Here is a 19,247-nt window from a genome sequence, read left to right as displayed (position 1 = left end):
GTTTTAACCTTGCCACTCACACACACCTTTTACAGCCAACACACCTCCACCGCTCTCTACCTCCACCTACTGGCCTCTCCAGAGCACTGCAGGAGAGCATCCGCCTATCACGGTGCAGGAGACGGTGTTGCTGTATGAGGGTCAATCCGTGCCACACAGGAGGGAGAAACAGGAGAATCACATAGAAAGAGGTCTTTTGAAGATAAGAAGCCTATATGGCTGGACTGTGTATACTCAGTCTGTGAATTTGTGGCTAAATTGTTATACAAATAGTCAGTGGTCATGTCTGTAATGTTATTCCAGCGGTACAAGTCCACCAGGTCCAGCGAGGACACTGGTGGACGCGCTGCTCCACTCAACTGGCCGTTCAAGCGGTGACGTATGTTATCGTGGAAGGCACCTGATTGGTCCTTGGTTTTATGCTTGCTGTTTCAAACAGGAAACAACATGGCGGCCTAAACTTATTCCGTCTAATCAATCCACCAAAATCTATTTCCGAAAACAATTTAAGCAAGAAATAGGCCATGCCACTGCTGAATCTCATATAGTTTTAGAACATCACCTAGTTTGACAGCTTGGTCCAAGTTTCATGTGCCGGACGTGTCGCGCTGGACGGGTTCATTTGCATAATGGACTGTTCCCGCCTTAGCGGCCAATGAGGAAACTCCAACACTCGGCCGACCAATCGTGTAACTTCATCACTCAGTCAGTCACAGACTTTTGTAGGGCTGGCCCTCTGCGGTCCAGCCCCAAACTGTCCTGCTAAGAAAAATGACAGCAACAGTCCTCTCAGCAAAAGAAGAAGTAGTGTGATGTTGTTATGGAGCCACAAAGTCCACAGAAAAAGGAGATCAGGTTGAATGAATGTTTGTTTCCAGTTTCCTACCAACAGTCAACATTTGTTTCTTTTAACCATGACCCCCATCCGTCGCTAACCTTAACCGCACAGCTTTTTTTCTGGCAATTATTTCTTTGGTTAATCCATTAATCGTTTAGTTTATACAATGTCAAACAATAGAGACAAACGCACATCACAAGTTAAAAGAACCCAAGGGGACATCTTCAAATTGTTTGTTTTCTTTGACCAAAAGTCCAAAACTCAAACACATTAAGTTCAAGAAACTGGAACCAGAGAATGTTTGGCATTTTACATGAATGAATGAATCGATTATCAAAATTGTTACAGATTAGTTTTCTTTTGATTGACTGATTAATTAATTTTTTTAGCTCTAGTTTCCACTTTCTAGGAAATGTAGCGAGTCATGAACTGCACAAAAATAAAAACCACCCAAATAGCCTTAATAAACTAAGCAGGTTAAGGGAAAGTGTAAAACATATTCCAACACTCAATTCATAAATTTCCATCCACCTGCTTTTTGTTTTGCTCTTGTTGTTGCTGCTCATTTTCAATTTGGGCATTACTGTAAAAAACGTGAGTGGAAACTTGAGTTGGAAATATTTTTTTTTTTAAAAAGTCGAAATATTGCAATATTTTTATCGCTAAAAACAAAATGTGACAACGCAAACAGAGTTTGCGAATAAACCATGACGTCCACAAAGTTTGTGTCACTTAAGAGATGCACATTTCCATCATGTTTTCCCACTGTTTGAAGTTTGACTGGCGCTCCTTTAATTAGCCTACGTCTTTAATTACGACCTCTTCTTCTGCAGTGTTTTTTAACGGCACCCAACTGGAGAATTAGCACCACCAACTCTTTGTCTTGATGAACTCAGCTCCTAAGATTCACATGACAACAGTAGTGAATGAATTTCCAGATTTTTTGGAAATTTGATCAAAATTTCCACTACATTTATTATTATTTTTTTTTAAACTGTCAATTTCACTGATCATCACAGACATTATTGTGCATTTAAAAAGCCTCACAGCATCCAAAGGCATGACTTTGTCCCTCAGGATTTCCCTTCTTCAGCTTGTTGTGGCACTAATCGCCCCTCATACAGCTCCCCTCCCCCTGCTGTGTAGTCCCTCTCAGGAACAGCCTCCGTGTCCTCCTCCTGAGGTAAAGTGCACTGTGCGTTTCCTCTCATGTCTGGAGATGATGGCCCTAAAGCTCCGCAGGTTTGATGCTTGTGTTTGAGCAATTAAAAAAAAAATTAAAATTAATTCACTGTTGTTATCCACATCTTCATCACCATCATCTTCATCACCATCAGAGCCAGAGAGGAGAGGAAGATGGGCTGCTGCTCGGCTCGATGCATGCTGATCCTCTTGTGTTGTCTGCAGCTGGTAAGATGTTTTTCTCTCATGATGCTTCCACTCATCTGCTTACTATCTTTTCCCTCTGGTGATACTTCTAAATTACAACTAATGAAAATAAACGCTAAAAATTACAAGTAAAAGCTACATTTTAATTAATTAAACATCTGAAAAGACTTGTTGTTTATCATAAAATAAAGTTTATTCGTTGGTGCTTTGAAGTGCTCATGTTTAATATTTTTTTCTGACAATAAAAAAAATCTTACATTTAGACTTTAGGCTACAATATTATATACTTCAATAAACAAATGATTTGCTGTTATATTTGATGACCTTCCATTCACATTGTCATTATTAATTCAGGTTTCTGCTGCAAACTAAAATAAAACACAAGAAGTTAGAGGTGCTTCCAGCTTCTTAAATGTCAATTTTGCAGGTTTTATTGTTGTTCCGTTAAAATAAATTGATCATATTTGTGTTTTTGACTGTTATTCAGACAAAACAAGCAATTTGAAGTCGCCACCTTGAGCTCTGGGAGATTACGCTGAGCATTTTTCATTACTTTCTGACATTTTATAGAACAAATCCTTGGCAGATGAGTTGACACTGTACCTAATTGTTAGTTGCAGCCCTAATAAACTATTCTATCTATTTTGTGAACCATGTTAATAATAGTAGGCTTGTTGTAGTTGGAGGTGCTTATGAAAAGCAGTGACCGCCCACCACTACAACCACCACAATGAAGAGCTGCACCCACTTTGTCCTTTCCCACCCTGCCCCCCTTCATGACTGCCTGGGGCTCGGGCCTCAGAGGACATCACACCACAACCAGCTCTGTCTGTCTTTGTCCCCCACGGCTCAGTCGCCTTGACAACATATAAGAATAAAAAATACAACCTTGTGGGATTCACAAGCAAGAGATCACGTCTAACAAGTCAGGGCAGCAGAGTGTCACTTGACACAGACTGGTGTAATAAATGTCTTTTAGAAGTCATCATTTCTGTGTCTTGACCCGTCCAGATAACTGCGCTGGAGAGGCAGGTGTTTGACTTCCTCGGCTACCAGTGGGCTCCCATCACGATCAACTTCTTCCACATCATCATGGTCATCCTGGGCCTGTTTGGTGTCATCCAGTACAGATCACGCTACGTTATCGTGGTGAGGAAACTGTCTGATATTCTTTTTGAGCTTGCAAAAAAAGTTTGTGTTAAAGCGTTGAATGCTGAATGTTGGTTTATGCCAATGTTTCCCTTGTTGGAGGAGTTTGACCTTTTGGGAAATACACTTATTCACTTATTCTTTCCAAGAGTTGGATGAAAAGATTTATACCTCTCTCATGTCTGTACTAGGGATGTCACGATACCAAAAACATAGTATTCGATACCAGTGAAATTCCACGATTCTCGATACCACGGTAAAACTCGATACCAGAAGTAAAACAATAAATCCCATATACTTCAACATACACTCCTTTAATACGTTTGCATACTGGTTTTTGTTATGAAATTAAACAGGTCATAATTCCCTCTCTATTGTTTATTTTATATTGCTGTGAAAACATCGCCTTCAAACAACTATATTTTTTAAAGTTTCTCACCAAACCTAAATTTTACAAGATTACATTTGAACACGTCGAGATAACGTTAGAATTGACCCTTTTCTATCATCCCCAGGACGCTGTTAGTCTCGAGTCCTGATGGAAGCTACACACGGTTTTCAGAATTGTGGCAGAAGTATCGGTGTCTGGCACATGACCCTTCGTAAAACCACATATTTAACCCACAGACACGAGAGTGGTATCAATCTTCATACCTAACTCTCTGCAAAAAATGCATTTCCCAAAATGTCAAACTATTCCTTTAAAATGTACATCAAACAGTGCCCCCCCCCTGTGACATGTAAGTAGGACATGAAAAAATATGATTAAAAAAAAAAACATTTAGTCAAGAGAAAACAGCTGCTGTGATATGCAGCGTAAACCAGCGTATTATTGATTTGATATCTGAGATGTGTGTTTGTGTAATGTCTGTGTGCATGTTGGCAGTGTATGTTAATGACAATGTGAAAGCTGAGTTATACTAAGTTAAATTACCATCACCCTCAAGTGGGCCTGAAGTAGAGATACTATCTGGTCTTTCACAGGGAAAAAAAGCAACATTTCGATAAAGGTTATAAAAAAAATACACATACTTTTGTGTAACAGAAATATTTGTCTTTCTTTTTTATCTCTTTAATCATCGTGTGATACCTCACATTTATCTTTATACACTGGTCTCATCCAGAATTAGGACATTTGTAAGAAAAAAAAAAAGGAGCCATGACGCTACACCTCATTTCCTTTAACAGTGTCTTTGTTTCCTCAGTACCTGCTGTGGACATTGTTGTGGGTCGGCTGGAATGTCTTTGTCAGCTGTCTCTACTTGGATTTGGGAGGCCTTTCAAAGGTCAGTCTAATGGTCACATAAGACTCAGATAATTAGAGACCCTGAACAGCTTCGGCTCCTAAATACAGTGTACAGCTCTCTTCACGTCTCAGGACCTGCAGTCACATGATCACTTTACAGTCGGTTTCTGTTCTCAGTCACAGAATATGTAGTGTCATGAAGTTTATGTCTCCTATCTGCACTGGAAAACATATTGAATTGGCTTTTTGTTCTTTATTGATGATGATGGTGATGATGGCAATATTAAGAAAAAAATGATTAGTGTTAGTTAATTATGATCAGTAATATTAGTAAAAGTGGTGGCAGTTGTACCTGTGGTAGTAAGCAGTAGTAAAAATAGTAAAAGTAAAAATATGAAACATTTGCTGGTTTTGGCTCGAAAATACAAAGTTTTTTAATCATTAAGCTGTAAATAAATACATGTTCTTTTTAAATTTCCAGATAGTCAGCCTGAAGAAGTAGTTTTAAAACATCTCTGGGGTCTGATGATAACTTCTGTTGGGCATTTGTCTTTATTTGCTGATGTTTTATTATTGATCCAACAACGGTTAGACTCTACAATTGAGCTTATAATATGTATCTTAAACATTTACCCTTTGACTCATCACTGTGTTGTGTTTTCACAATGTAAAGTATAATTATACAGCATTTATAGGTTTTATTTTGTTCTGTCAGTTATATAATTGCCTTCTCCCGTATTCACTCTTTTGCCAAGACATAATTCTGCAAGAATTCAGAGAATAACTGGAGCCATCAGAAATTAGTATTCACTTTTAAAAAATAGGTTATATATGAAGAATATTTAGTTTTTTAACTTGTTACTTTTATTGTTTCTGTTTTTTTAATGCTTTTTTATTGCTGTTTGTCCTCAGGCTCACAACCCGTAATGTCTTTCATTGCTCTGCCGTTTTAAAATGAAATGAAAAATGGATAGCTTAGTCGATAATGAAGATAATCGTTAGTAATGGCCCCGGACAGGAAGTGAATCACATACTGAACCATATCATGTTCACATTACACCTGATCCTTGTTGCAGGTCAGATTTCTCTCCCATCTTTTTTTAGCAGGATTTTACACTTTCTACTGCACACAGTATAATAAAGCAGAAATAGCTGAAAAGTTTCCTTCACATCTCTTCTGCAGGACGGTGACATCCTCTCCCTGGGAGTGTCGTCGCATCACTCGTGGTGGAAGGACAATGGGCCGTGGTGTGAGAGCGAGGGCCTTCCCTCCGCTCGATGGCAGAACCAGAGAAACCCCGAGCTGACCACGGTGCTGAGCTGCTGGCTTGAATATCAGTACATCGAAATCCTGCACTGCGTCGTCCAGCTCCTCGTATCAGTGAGTCTCTGTCACTGTCACACATTACTGAGAAACTCATTCATCACGTTTGTGGTTTAGGTAAACGTATTATTTAAACAAATGAAAATATCAACAGAATGACTCAATTATGCTTTTAAAACTTCAATTGAAAAGAAAATTTAACATTTAACATTGTTTTAATATCAATAAATATGCATCTGCACACACAGGAATGGACTGTTGCTTAGCAACAGCAACTCTAAATTGGAAAACAAGCCTGGAATATTTAAAAATGGCACCATGTTATCACACCAATGTCTAGAGGTAGTTAGTGTGCTGCTGAGCTTCTCAGCCTTGACTTTCTGTTATCATGTATACGTTTAATTTACTGACATCCTGTAGCTTCTAGATCGTGGCCGATAGTGATGCAGCGTGTGAAGTCATATCAGGTTTTTGTATCATCCTAAATGTGCATATTGGCTCTGCCTCTTTCCTGTACTGTTTGTGTAATCAGAGTTTTCTCAATTCAATGCAACTTTATTTAAGATTCAAGATTGAATCAATCAATCAATATGAGCAAGTTTGCAAAACTGCATTAAAAAGTAGTGACAGTCTATTTGGCCTTGTTTAAAATAGATATTACAGTGGGAGTCAAAGAGTTTTTGTAAGTTCTCTCTTGTATGCAGCAGCTCAACACCCAGATCAACAGATTGTCATAAAACTAAAACCATTCAAAAGCTGTAAGCCTAAAAAACTATATGTGAAACTGATCATAAATAAATAGCCTAAACAACAATCTAAGAAATCTAAAAAGTCTTGTGACCGTTCTGTTCAGTTTTTACATATAAAGATGGGGCGGCTGTTGTCCGTCAATCAGATAATCGGTGGTTCGATCCCTGGCTCCTCCAGTCCACATGTCCAAGTGTCCTTGAGCAACACACTGAACCCCAAATTGCTCCCAAAGGCTGTACCATCGGTGTGTAAATGAGTATTTAGCTTATATCCTGTCATGCAGGTTGGCACCTTGTATGGCAGCCTCTGCCATCAGTGTATGAATGTGTATGACACGTAGTGTAAAGCGCTCTGAGCGGTCGGAAGACTAGAAAAGCGCTTTATATTTGCAAGACTATTTAATTAAAAAAGCAGCAAACGGTTGTATCTTATACTACAAAGGGTGACTGCCTTGAATTAAGTTGTTTTTCTGTCGAATCAATACAAAAAGGCCACCACCCTGTTCTTCTCAGTTTTAGATTATTTTTTATATACATTAGGGTCAATTATTCCAGACACCATTTGCGAAACATTTTGTTCATGATTTTTTGATGTTACTGCAAGAAACTCCCTGTTTGAGTTCCCATTGTCAACTTCTTTAGATGAAAATCAGATCACATGACATTTCTTTGTACAAGTAAGTGCAAATTTGAGTTTTCTCTCATTGCACATATGAGACTGTAGATCTGCAAACACAACAGGCCTTTTATACAAAGACATGTTGCACAGGTGTTATCAATAACATTAAGAAAGCAGCTAAAATCATTCATTGTTATTATTTGCACCTGTGTTTTTCCTGCTGTGACATGTCAAAACGTCTTCTGTGAAATCTTTCATGTTATCACCATCAAGTGAATGTTTCTAAAGTAGGCTTTGTGATGAATAATGTGCTTTTAAAACATAAAAAAAGAAAATTGAGGACAATTTATAAACACACCTTTTTACTACATGTGATTCACTTTTATACGTTTGTGTTAATTCCTGTAGCTTCCGGGATTTGTTTATGCCTGCTACGTCGTCAGCACTTTCTCAGATGAAGAAGACAGCTGTAAGTATGTGATCAGCTCCTGATCAATGATAGACTCATAAATATCACTTTTTTGGTAAAAAAACAAAACAATTTATAATGTATTTCTCATATTTTTCTCCTCACTTGTACTTGAATAAAATAGCAAGAATGATTTGAGTGGAAATATCTTGTTTCTTATTTTTCTTCTCTGTTTTGTTAGCTGAGAAATACATTATCCATTTTTAAAGGTATTTTAAGTATTTCATCCCCTTAAAGTATAAAAGAATGCTTTCTACAACATTTGCCATCACATTTTTTTTTTTTTTGTCATTTACACTGAGGTTGATTTGTTTTGATTCATTTATTTATGTTGTTCTTTTATATTTTAGTTAATTTCATTGGTGAATTTCATCATCCATCCAAACCCTCTCAGTTGCTCTTCTAGTGTAAAGACCTGCCGGTAGGTTCAGGCATGATTGCCATTACCTCTTATTTTACACCCATTCTATCTGTGTCATTGTCCATCTTATTTGTTGAACATCTCATACACAATGTATTTTTCTATATTTTTGCCTAGATTATAAATAACCACACAAGTAAAGTGGTTGAGGAAAGCCGAGAAGGAACCTAGCAGAAGGGGAGAGAACTTTGAAGACTGTCATCTATCTTCAACATGCAGGCCTGTTCATGATGTGTTTTTCCTCAGACCTCAAATGCTGTAAATCTAGATTTAAATCTACCTCTGTGTCTGTGTGTGTGTGTGTGTGTGTGTGTGTGTGTGTGTGTGTGTGTGTGTGTGTGTGTGTGTGCGTGTGTGTGTGTGTGTGTGTGTGTGTGTGTGTGTGTCTGTGTGTGTGTGTCTGTGTGTGTGTGTGTGCGTGTGTGTGTCTGTGTGTGTGTGTGTGTGCGCGCGCGAAAGAGACAGAAATCACTAGATAAGAAGCACTAAGATGTAAATAAGTAGGCCTAGCAGATCTTTTCACATGTTTTGTAAAATGTATAATTTATTAATAATGTGTCATTTCAGTGAGAAAAAGTGACCACTCCAACTTGTGTAGTGTATTATATAATTCAGTGAAATAAACCACGCTCACAAAACAGCTTGTATTGTGGTATTGCACACATTTCTTTATTATTAAACATTGATAAGACTAAGAAATGCTGCTTTTCCCCCATACTTCTGATAATTTCCATCTTTTGCACATAACGTACCACCACTTTTGCTGTCGTCCATCTCTGTAGGTAAGCTATATGTATATAAAGATTTGTATATTTGTAAGTAACTATATATTTTGTTTAATTTCATTTTATTCTATTCTAATTTAAATATTTGTATATGTTCTATGTGTGTAGTGTGAAGGGGCTACACCGTATATTGTGTTGTAAAATGACAAATAAATTAACCTCAGGTTCAAAAATAGAGCACTGCTACAGTTGTACAAGCTTAGGACAGTGATTATATACTTTTAAAAAGCTTCGTTAATTAGAAAATTAATGAAGCTATTTGAAGCTGTGTTTTTTTAGTCGGTAAATGTAATGTACACATTTCAACATTATTTATTGAACACAAAAAACATACAAGATCTCAGAGAGAATACATATAATTTAAAGGGACTGTTTATAAGAATCAGAAATGCTTGTTAACAGCGACACCTGTGGCCGTTAAGTCAACGTCGGGCTCGCGCTTGCTCGCTCTAAATAGACAGGAACAGTGAGGTGACGCATGTCAGCTAAAACCACAATATCACTCTATATTTCAGCTGCTTGGCAGTAATGTTAGCTGACTAGACGAAGGTCTCTCCATGAATCACTGCTGATCCTAGTGTTGGCTTTTCTTGCTTCAGCCTCGCAACCGCGCCCAGAGGGAGACACCGGCACCCGGTCGGAAAAGGATACCGTTTCTCTCTGCGGAGCCCCGTCACTTCACAAGACACGGAAAACCTCTGTTGGTCTGGAGGAGCTGCAGCAGTTATTTCTGTACAAACGTCCACTGTACATTCACTAGATATTCTCAGAGCTACTAACTCTGCTGCAGTGTGTAGTGTGCGTGCATGAATGTGAGGTGGAACGAGCTGAGTGAAGGCAGGCAGGCAGGCAGGCAGAGACCAAAGGTCCTGGAGGACAAAGGTTCGGTCTCCCCCGCGTACTACGACCGAGGCCAACGCTGTTTTGCAAGACGGGCTTCACTAGATATAATTTTGCGGTTTTGGTGCTTCCGTGTAGTTTGTGTTGGAGTCTGAGTCTGAACAGCGTAGCCACACGCGAGTGCGCATGGGACACCGACCAGGATTGATTTATACATATAAGAAATTACAAACAGTCACTTTAATTAGAAAATGAATGAAGCTTTTTGAAGCTGTTTTTTTTTAGTCAGTAAATGTAAGGTAAATATGTCAACATTATTTATTGAACAAACACAAAAAACATAAGATCTCACAGAGAGAATACATATAATTTAATACAAGATAACCAGTATCAAATGAAATAAATAAAAAAGAAAGGTGATTTATATATTATTATATATATAAATAAACAGTAATTTCTTAAAGGGACTATTTGTAACTTTGTACGCGCATAAATGTAGCGGGTCGTCACACATGCGCGCTCGCATATGCGCGTTCGCGTGTAGCCGCTGTACCCTCCTCCTCTGCCTGCTCGCCTTCACTCAGACAGCTCAGCTCGCTCCACCTCTAGACGTGAACGCGCGTTCACTGCACACTGCAGAAGAGTTAGTTTAGCTCTGAGAATACCTAGAGAATGCACAGGGGACGTTTGTGCAGAAATAACTGCTGCAGCTCCTCCAGACCAACAGAGGTTTTCCATGTCTTGTGAAGTGACAGAGCTCTACAGAGATTTACGCAGTCTTCTCGTTACCGACCGGGTGCCTGTGTCTCCTCTGCTCTCTCCGGCTGCGGGCGGAGAGAGCAGAGGAGACTCGCTGCAGAGCGCCGCTGCTTCAACCTGCACTTAGGCAGGAAAAGCCAACACTAGGACCAGATCTAAATCATGTTCATGGAGAGACCTTCGTCTGGTCAGCTAACATTACTGCCAAGCAGCTGAAATATAGAGTGATATTGTGCTTTTAGCTGACGTGTGTCGCCTCACTGTTTTGAGTGATGCTCGTTCAGGTATATTGAGAGCGAGCAAGCGCGAGCCCGACGCTGACTTTCGTTGATTTCATGGCCACAGGTGTCGCTGTTAAGAAGCATTTCTGAAAGTTACAAATAGTCCCTTTAAATAAATAAAAAAGAAATGTGATTTATATATTATTATATATATAAATAAACAGTAATTTCTTAATCACTAGGCATAGATGAAGAAAATAGAAAAAGAGAAGAAGAAGAAGAAGAAAGAGGAGTAATGACTTCATAAATAATCGGCATAAATTAAAAAAAAAATAATAATAAATAAGAAACGAGATATTTCTTATTGTACTGGAGTACAAGTGAGGAGAATAATAAGAGAACAGTCAGAAGTCGCTCTGTAGCCCTGAATGCGTCTCTTACGTCCCCGACGTCACTTCCGCCCCTCAGAGCCCGGATGAAGCTAACCAGTGGGGCAAGTGAGCAGGGCCACCGAGGCGGGTTGGTGTTTTAATCTAACGGAGAGGATTGAAGCCCCGCTGGATTAATGTGGACAGGGCAGCGCGGAGAGCCAGCGACGTGCGGAGCAGAGACTCTCCGGTTAACGGCTCCGGTTAACGGTTATAACGGTTATAACTGTTAGTAACTGTTAGCAACCAGCGCGGAGCAGCTTCCTCCGCTGCTACCACCGCTAGCCTCTCTCTCCTCTCCTCTCCTCTCCTCTCCGCACAGCACAGCGAGCACTGGACGTGTTGTCAGGCTTCCTTCAGTCTGTCACAACACCTGGTGGATGAATGATGTCTGCCGCTAGTATTGACCCTCAGGTAAGCAGCGAGAAGCAGCGCTTTCTCTCCTTCAGAGAGGAGAGGTGTGTGTTCATCATCTCTCTGGAGAAGACGATGCCTCCATTCACAGAGCTAGTCTGCTAGTTAGCCCACTGAGAGGAGAGGTTAGCTACAACACTGCTCTCTGGTGTGACCAACAGGCCTGGACCTCAGCTTCCACTGGATGTGTTTACTGTGTGTGTCAGGCAGGTGTCTAGAGGTAGAAGATAAGATAAGATGAACCTTTATTAATCCCAGAGGGAAAGTCAGGTGTGAAAGCAGCAACATCAGCAAACAGAGTGAAACACAGGAGAGGTAAAGGTATACAACAATTATAAAAACAATAATAGAGATATAAAAGATACAGAGTGAATGGGTGAACATAGTGTGTCAATAAATGAATGTAATATGCACATATGTGCAGTCTATATAAGATAAAATCAAATTAACCTCTATTAATCCCCGGAGGGAAATCCAGGTGTCAAAGCAGCAACATCAGCAAACATCTGCAAGTAGAGTGAACCACAGGAGAGGTACAGGTATACAAAAATGATTAAAAAAACAAAACAATAATAGAGATATAAAAGATACAGAGTGAAACACAGGAGAGGTAAAGGTATACAAAAATGTTAAAAACAATAACAGAGATATTATAGTTTAAGAGAAAAAAGTTGTAGTATTATGAGAATAAAGTCAGAGGTCTACGAGAAAAAATGTAAATCTTGAGATTCTAATGTTTTTCATATTCCCTCAGGTCTCCCACATAAGAAATGGATTCTAGTATAAACATATTCGTATTTATAACCTGCCCTATAAATAAAATAAGATAAGATGAACCTTTATTAATCCCCGGAGGGAAATTCAGGTGTCAAAGCAGCAACATCATCAAACATCAGCAAACAGAGTGAAACACAGGAGAGGTACAGGTATACAACAATTATGAAAACAATAATAGAGATATAAAAGATACAGAGTGAATGGGTGAACATAGTGTGTCAATAAATAAATGTAATATGCACATATGTGCAGTCTATAAAGTGGTAATAGGATGTATAGTGTAAAGTAAGTGTAAAACATGTCACTGTGCAGCTAGAGGATAATGTGTGATGCTCTGAATAACACTGGAGACCCATGCAAGCGTTGTGTTTTTTTCTCCTCTCATATGCATTCCTCCTTTCAATGTGATCACTAAGACATCGAAAGGACAAGATGCAAGCAAAGGTAAGAAGGGAAAATGTCTCCCGAAACCTCCAGATGTTGCTGTATCCAAAAGATGTTGCACATAAAACCTGTTTAGCATAACTGCTACCTCATCATACCTGATAACTGACCCATGTTTTGTTGTATAGCTCTTATGTCAACAGAGAAAATCCCAACAAATGTCTCCCAAATAATGTCTTTGCATCATGACATATCTCCATCCATGTGTTTGCTTTATAGTTTTGTGCAGTAATGAACATACATCATCGTAAAGGCAAAACAGCTTATCAATGGAGAACACCTTGCACTTTTCAAAAGGTCAACTCCGCTAAAGGCTACGTTTATCCAGCAGACAGGAAAATCTATTTTAAATCTCTATGCAACACTAAATACCCGTGGACTTCTTTTTCAATTCTCTGACAACAACTTTAGTCCAGCAATAAGAGAATGGGGATGTTAGAAACAAGCTATTCGTGTTAATGCAGACGACATTTTAGTTGTATGTATGGGGGAATCTGTGATGTTGTAATTACAGCTTGTACAGTAGCAGATATTTTAGATATTTTCATCATGGACTTTGCGTCATAATTTTGTTTGGAAGTATGTGCAAATTTCAGCTTTGACAACAGTCTGATTTTATTGCAGGCTTTCCGGTTTCAGTGCAGAACGGCTCCCTCCACCAGAAGGACACAGTACATGACAATGACTTTGAGCCTTATCTCACCAACCAGTCTAATCAGGTAGGAAACACCTTGACTTGTCTTTTGTGACAATAAAATTATTCAATATCGCCGCATCTTGTTGCCCTAACAGATTAACTCTGTTTGTGTTTTTAGAACAACAGCTATCAATCCATGACAGACCCGTACCTGTCCAGCTACTATGCCCCCTCCATCGGCTTTCCTTACCCTCTCAGTGAGGCTCCCTGGTCTACAGGAGGTGACCCACCGATCCCCTACCTGACACCCTATGCCCCCCTCAGCAATGGAGACCACCACTTCATGCACGACACGGTGTTTGGGCAGCCGGGTGGGCTCAGCAGCAGCATCTACCCTCACAGGTTTAACTTTTTCCCAGAGAACCCGGCCTTCTCAGCCTGGGGCACCAGCGGGACTCAGGGCCAGCAGACTCAGAGCTCAGCCTACGGGGGAAGTTACAGCTACCCACCGAGCTCTCTAGGAGGCACCTTAGTCCCCGATGGCCAGACGGGTTTCCATAGTGACACCCTGAGCAAGGCTCCAGGTATGAACAGCCTGGAGCAGGGCATGCTGGGCCTAAAAATAGGTGGGGATGTGACAGGAAGTGGCTCGGGCGTGAAGAGCGCAGGCTCTCTTGGAGGTGGCAGTGTAGCTGCAGCTGTTGCCACGGGCAACGGCGGCACACCAATTGGAATGCCCCCGCCGAAACCGACATCGTGGGCTGCTATTGCTAGTAAACCTGCCAAGCTGCAGCAACAAAAGGCCAAAAACAAACCTGGCACACCCATAGCTGGAGGAGGTCTGCCTCCGCCCCCCATTAAACACAACATGGACATCGATACATGGGATAATAAAGGGGCTGTTACCAAGATGGCCCCTCCTTTGCCCCCCCATCACCACCACCACCACCATCACCAACAGCACCAGCCCCAGCTTCACTCCCATGCTGCCAGTCTCCTGCCCCCCCTTCAACAGTCCATACAGTCTGCCCAGTCCCTCGTGCAGCAGATGACCATGGGTCCTCCACCTCCTCCTCCACAGTCCTACCAGAACCACAACTCCGCTCCAACACCTCAGACCCGTTGGATAGCCCCACGCAACCGCAACTTGTGCTACGGTGGCGGAAGCTTGGACAGCAGCGGCTCCTCTAACGGTGGCGGTGTTGGTAACGGAGGCGGAGGGGTCGGGGGCGTGCCTCCGGAGCCGGGAGCAGAATCCCACCCCGTGCTGGAGAAGCTGCGGGCGGCCCACAGCTACAACCCCAAGGAGTTTGACTGGAACCTGAAAAACGGACGCGTGTTCATCATCAAGAGTTACTCCGAGGACGACATCCACCGCTCCATCAAGTACTCCATCTGGTGCAGCACAGAGCACGGCAACAAACGTTTGGACTCGGCCTTCAGAGCCATGAACTCTAAAGGTCCCGTCTACTTGTTGTTCAGCGTCAACGGCAGCGGCCATTTCTGCGGCGTGGCCGAAATGCGCTCGCCTGTGGACTACGGCACCAGCGCTGGCGTTTGGGCGCAGGACAAGTGGAAGGGCAAGTTTGATGTGAACTGGTTGTTTGTTAAGGACGTGCCTAATAGCCAGCTGCGCCACATCCGCCTGGAGAACAATGACAACAAGCCAGTCACCAACTCACGTGACACTCAAGAGGTTCCTCTGGAAAAGGCGAAACAGGTGCTCAAGATTATCGCCCAGTACAAACACACCACCTCCATCTTTGACGACTTTTCCCACTACGAGAAGAAGCAGGAGGAGGAGGAGGTGGTGAAAAAGGTAATTATTCCTTTTAGATTTAACACATGACACTTGTAAATTAGAGGAGTAAAGATATTTAGGAACTGTATGAAAAATATTGGGGTGGGAGAGAAATCTTATGTATCGCTTAAAAAAGCAAGACCCTCATTTCAAATTAAAATGATAGTATTGAACTGGTACATTCCTTAGGTGCTAAATTCGAAACTCAAAGCATATCTAGTGCTTCAAGACCGCTCTTAGCGGCTCGCAGCTAATGGTACTGATAGAGCTAACAGTGTTTACCTGAGGGGGAACCACACGGTGGGCACTATGCATCGTTGTCGGGACAGCGTTATTGGCTGTAACCGCCGTATGAGAGCAGTGCAGAGCGGCAGCTATGAGCTAGTCAGTGGGGCACGCCCACATGCACCAAAAGGCACTCGGCGGCCGGCCCGGCTATGTCAACAAAGTACAGAGAACCTCAGATAACAAGACACACAGAGGGAGAGTGACATCATTCTCTGCTCAGGTAGACATTACTCCTCTATATCGTTACATAGCAAATATTTGTTTGCTGCTATATTATATGTAAGTGATTATGTACAGCGAGCCGGTTTTATTTCACAACAATGACCCGCTAGCTATACATTATCCCGCTTATTACACGGCTACTTACTTATGAAATCAATAATTTGACACAAATATGGTCTGCCAGAGTCCGACATCAGAGCTGCGCCCATAGCAACGGTCTGCTATAAAGAAATAACAGACCATAGAATGCCGTGATTGACCAATCAGAATCGAGTATTCAACAAAGCTGTGTGATAAGCTCTGGATATCATATAGAGATATCCTGAGAAATCCTGTAATATTTTCGCCTAACCTGGATTTCAAATAATAAAAATAAATGTGATTTTAGATCTGATGACGGTGTCAAATATACATTCAGTTGTCTGTCGTAACTAAACCAGTTACATAATTCTGAGTGGCACTATTAGGCATGTTAAGCAGGTGTATTTTAGTACTGTTTTAGCTACTTGTCTGACTGTTTCTTTTTACCTGCATTTGTATACATTGGTCACTGATTTGAAACGATTGGAACGTTTGCTGATGAGATATTTAAATATTAAAAGTGATGATGTGTATTTCTAATGTGACTTTTGAATAAAGCTTTGCATGTTTGTTTTTTTAACAGAGCTATGAGCCTGCCCCAATACAGAGCCGATCCCGAATGGATCAGGTAAAGTCTGATATTGATATACTGTATATCACTGTATGACAAATGTATGCAGAATCATATATATGAAGTCATCAAATTGATCCTTAGTACAATTAACTGTGATCCACTGTTCTGCATCACACCAGACAAAACTCTTCACGTGTAGAACAACTGCTCAGAATCATTGATTTAGACAACAGATTTTAGTAAAACGATAACATAATATGGCCAAATACTCTGGGCCTTTTTTTGTTTAATATGACTGTCGTAATTTACTGCTATAAAAATCACACCTGGAATATTACAGGTGTGATTGATATGGATTAATCTAAGTCTAATAATTTCTTGATTTTTTTTTTTTTTTTCCAGGATCGTCAGAAGTAAACAGAAGACAGCTGTCGACATAATTTAGATTTAAAAAGGAAACACAAGGACATAAAGAAATTGAAAACTAATATTTTTTTCTATTTAATTCTGTTGACTTTGGCCCACGTCAAAGTGTTGACCCACAATGCTCCTGGCTCCCAGTCTTTAAGACGTGTGCAGGGATGAAGCTAGTTCCACCAGTCGAATCGCTTCAATAATCTATATTTTCTTGTTTTTTTTTTCTGTATTTTTTAGCCTTACAAATCTTTATCGCTACCCCGAAACTTGCATTCTTAACTAAATATAAGTAACAAAATATCTGCACGTCTGTTTTTTGAAAATCTCTTGACAACATGCTGCTGATATTCAGTGACTGTTCACTTTGTGGTTTGTGTGTTGGAGAAATGTTAAGTGCTTGTATTGGTTAATCTTAATGAGTGAACAAGACTTTATTGACAAATGTCTGCTATCTGTTTGTGGCCAGTTGTATTTTATATTATCAGACGGAAAAAAAATAACTTCTATAAAAGCCCCTTTTTTTTAAATGTGAGGGGTGTTTTACTTTGGTGGGGGAATGTGAACGCTGAAAGTTTCTGTATGCATAGACATAATCGTGCAAGGTTGTGACGTTAGAACGCGTAAATGTTAGGAAAATATTTTGAATAATGTATCACCTGGCTTACAGCTGATTAAATTGAACATTAAGGTGGAGAATATGTGGGATGTTGTCTCTCCTATAGAGCAGAGCCTTAACATTTCTTTTCAGCACTAAATTTTTCTTTTTCCAGAACTGTACCTCAAAATTTTTCAGCTAGAGATTCAGGGAAAAGATGTCGCTTAAAAGTGGTCCCTCTCTTTCTTATTTAAAGGATGGAATTAAAATATACTGTATGAGTTCAGGTTTTTATCAACACAAAATTTGCTTTCTGTCTTATTTCCTTGTTTCGGTGACTTTTATTTCCCTCGTGTTCAAACAGGAAGTCTCTGTTTATGAAATTCTGGAGGAAATGTAGCATGTACTGCTTTTAAAACTCAAGCCAGGCCTGTCACTTTGTTTATTTCTTTTTGTTTCTTGTTCTTTCTTAACAAAAATTATAATCTCAGCATCATTTCCATCGCTATAACCTGTCCACACCATCCTCAGAAAAAATGTAAGCTTTAATGTACTGGCATTTCTAACTGAGATCGCCTCGAAATGTTTAACTGTAGCATTATACTTAACTGATTTATTGTCAAGTGTATGAAAACCCAGAGACTAGCCTATATGGTATATGTTTGTGACTTTTTTTTTTAACTTGCTTGCTGTATTGTGTGTATGCAAGAGTGAAAGAAAAGAGAGGGAGTACGATTGTGGAGCAATCAGAGTTATATTACTGGTATTGGATTATAGAAAATTTATGCAAAAAAATGTTTTAAAGTCACCCCTGAATTAAATATCCATTGTATCAGAGGTCACTATCACATTCTTAGATTTGATCATGTCCATTATTAAAGATATACTTATATGTTCTCTGTGGGTTTTTATTATGACGAGGATTCTGTGTGCACGATCAAATGCATTTCAATAATGTTATTTACAGTATTTACAGTGTATGACAACCTTGATTTAAATAAGGAAAAACTCCCCAAAATCAAAATTTCTGTCTCACATTTTTAAATATCATTGTCTTTTACGAGATCTCTTTTGATTCCTTTATGAAATATGGTTGTAAGTATGTTGTTTAGCTCTCGACATGACACTTATTTGGCTTTCAGGCACCATTTACCGGAAAGATTTAAATTCTGGGTCACAGTTTGTTTCATTAAATTGTCATTTATTATGAAACATCATGTAAATGAGAGAGTTAAATGTGTTTTTAATCATTTTTGCACAACAATGAAGCTCTGTGATACAGAGGAATAAGCAATATCAGACTCTGGATACACATCAATGTGTACATTAGTCGGATCAATTCGTTGTTGGTTTTGATCATTTCATGGGATTTGTCGACAAGAAAAATTTAGAGTTTAACCAGCTTTATCCTTTAAATTCCCTTTGTGCAGCTGCTGTTTACACACACATCTGAAACACTTAAAGCTGAAGTAGGCGAGATTGGAGCAAATATGAATTTAAAAAAGTTATTTTTATAAAACAGTCACTATATCCTGACAGTAGTACATAAAACAGGTAACCTGAAAAAAATCATGTGTCTCTGTGTCCTCCGGTGCTCCTAACGGCATCTGCAAGATTTCACAGACTGGAAGAAAACAAGCAGTCACAGCTGATCTGAGGTCCGCTGTCCATCTGCTGTCTATGAGAGCCGGCTGTCAATCACTCGTGAACTCCGACCAAACGTCAAACTAGGCAGCGCTGATCAAATATGAATCAATATC

At 40.0% G+C, this 19,247-nt stretch overlaps 2 protein-coding genes across 8 annotated transcripts; both read left to right on the top strand.

The window, feature by feature from the left end:
- The first annotated feature begins 1,989 nt into the window (after positions 1–1,989).
- nkain5 (sodium/potassium transporting ATPase interacting 5) lies at positions 1,990–8,844 on the top strand. 6 transcript variants are annotated; one of them, XR_012594903.1, is made up of 9 exons: positions 1,997–2,080; positions 2,176–2,248; positions 3,239–3,376; positions 4,582–4,662; positions 5,806–6,003; positions 7,723–7,783; positions 7,965–7,992; positions 8,134–8,204; positions 8,322–8,844. XR_012594903.1 is itself a non-coding variant. In XM_074643470.1 (8 exons), exons 2-7 carry the CDS (start codon positions 2,195–2,197, stop codon positions 8,187–8,189), a joined length of 588 nt encoding a protein of 195 aa, XP_074499571.1. In that variant the 5' UTR covers positions 1,990–2,021; positions 2,176–2,194; the 3' UTR covers positions 8,190–8,204; positions 8,322–8,844. The 6 variants fall into 6 exon arrangements, 5 of the variants coding, with proteins under 5 accessions (XP_074499571.1, XP_074499568.1, XP_074499569.1 ...); XM_074643470.1 differs by lacking the exon at positions 7,965–7,992 and having other exon boundaries at positions 1,990–2,021; XM_074643467.1 differs by lacking the exon at positions 7,965–7,992.
- Positions 8,845–11,253: 2,409 nt separating this feature from the next.
- On the top strand, positions 11,254–18,383 carry ythdf1 (YTH N6-methyladenosine RNA binding protein F1). Of its 2 annotated transcripts, XM_074643463.1 has the most exons (6): positions 11,254–11,651; positions 12,845–12,872; positions 13,497–13,591; positions 13,688–15,328; positions 16,485–16,529; positions 16,878–18,383. In XM_074643463.1, exons 1-6 carry the CDS (start codon positions 11,622–11,624, stop codon positions 16,890–16,892), a joined length of 1,854 nt encoding a protein of 617 aa, XP_074499564.1. In that variant the 5' UTR covers positions 11,254–11,621; the 3' UTR covers positions 16,893–18,383. The 2 variants fall into 2 exon arrangements, with proteins under 2 accessions (XP_074499564.1, XP_074499565.1); XM_074643464.1 differs by lacking the exon at positions 12,845–12,872 and having other exon boundaries at positions 11,256–11,651.
- The last annotated feature ends 864 nt before the right edge of the window (positions 18,384–19,247 follow it).

This window comes from Sebastes fasciatus, chromosome 8, assembly GCF_043250625.1.
Source record: "Sebastes fasciatus isolate fSebFas1 chromosome 8, fSebFas1.pri, whole genome shotgun sequence".
Lineage (NCBI taxonomy): Eukaryota > Metazoa > Chordata > Actinopteri > Perciformes > Sebastidae > Sebastes > Sebastes fasciatus.
Note: the sequence above shows the minus strand (reverse complement) of the source record. Positions and strands in the feature narration are given on the sequence as shown.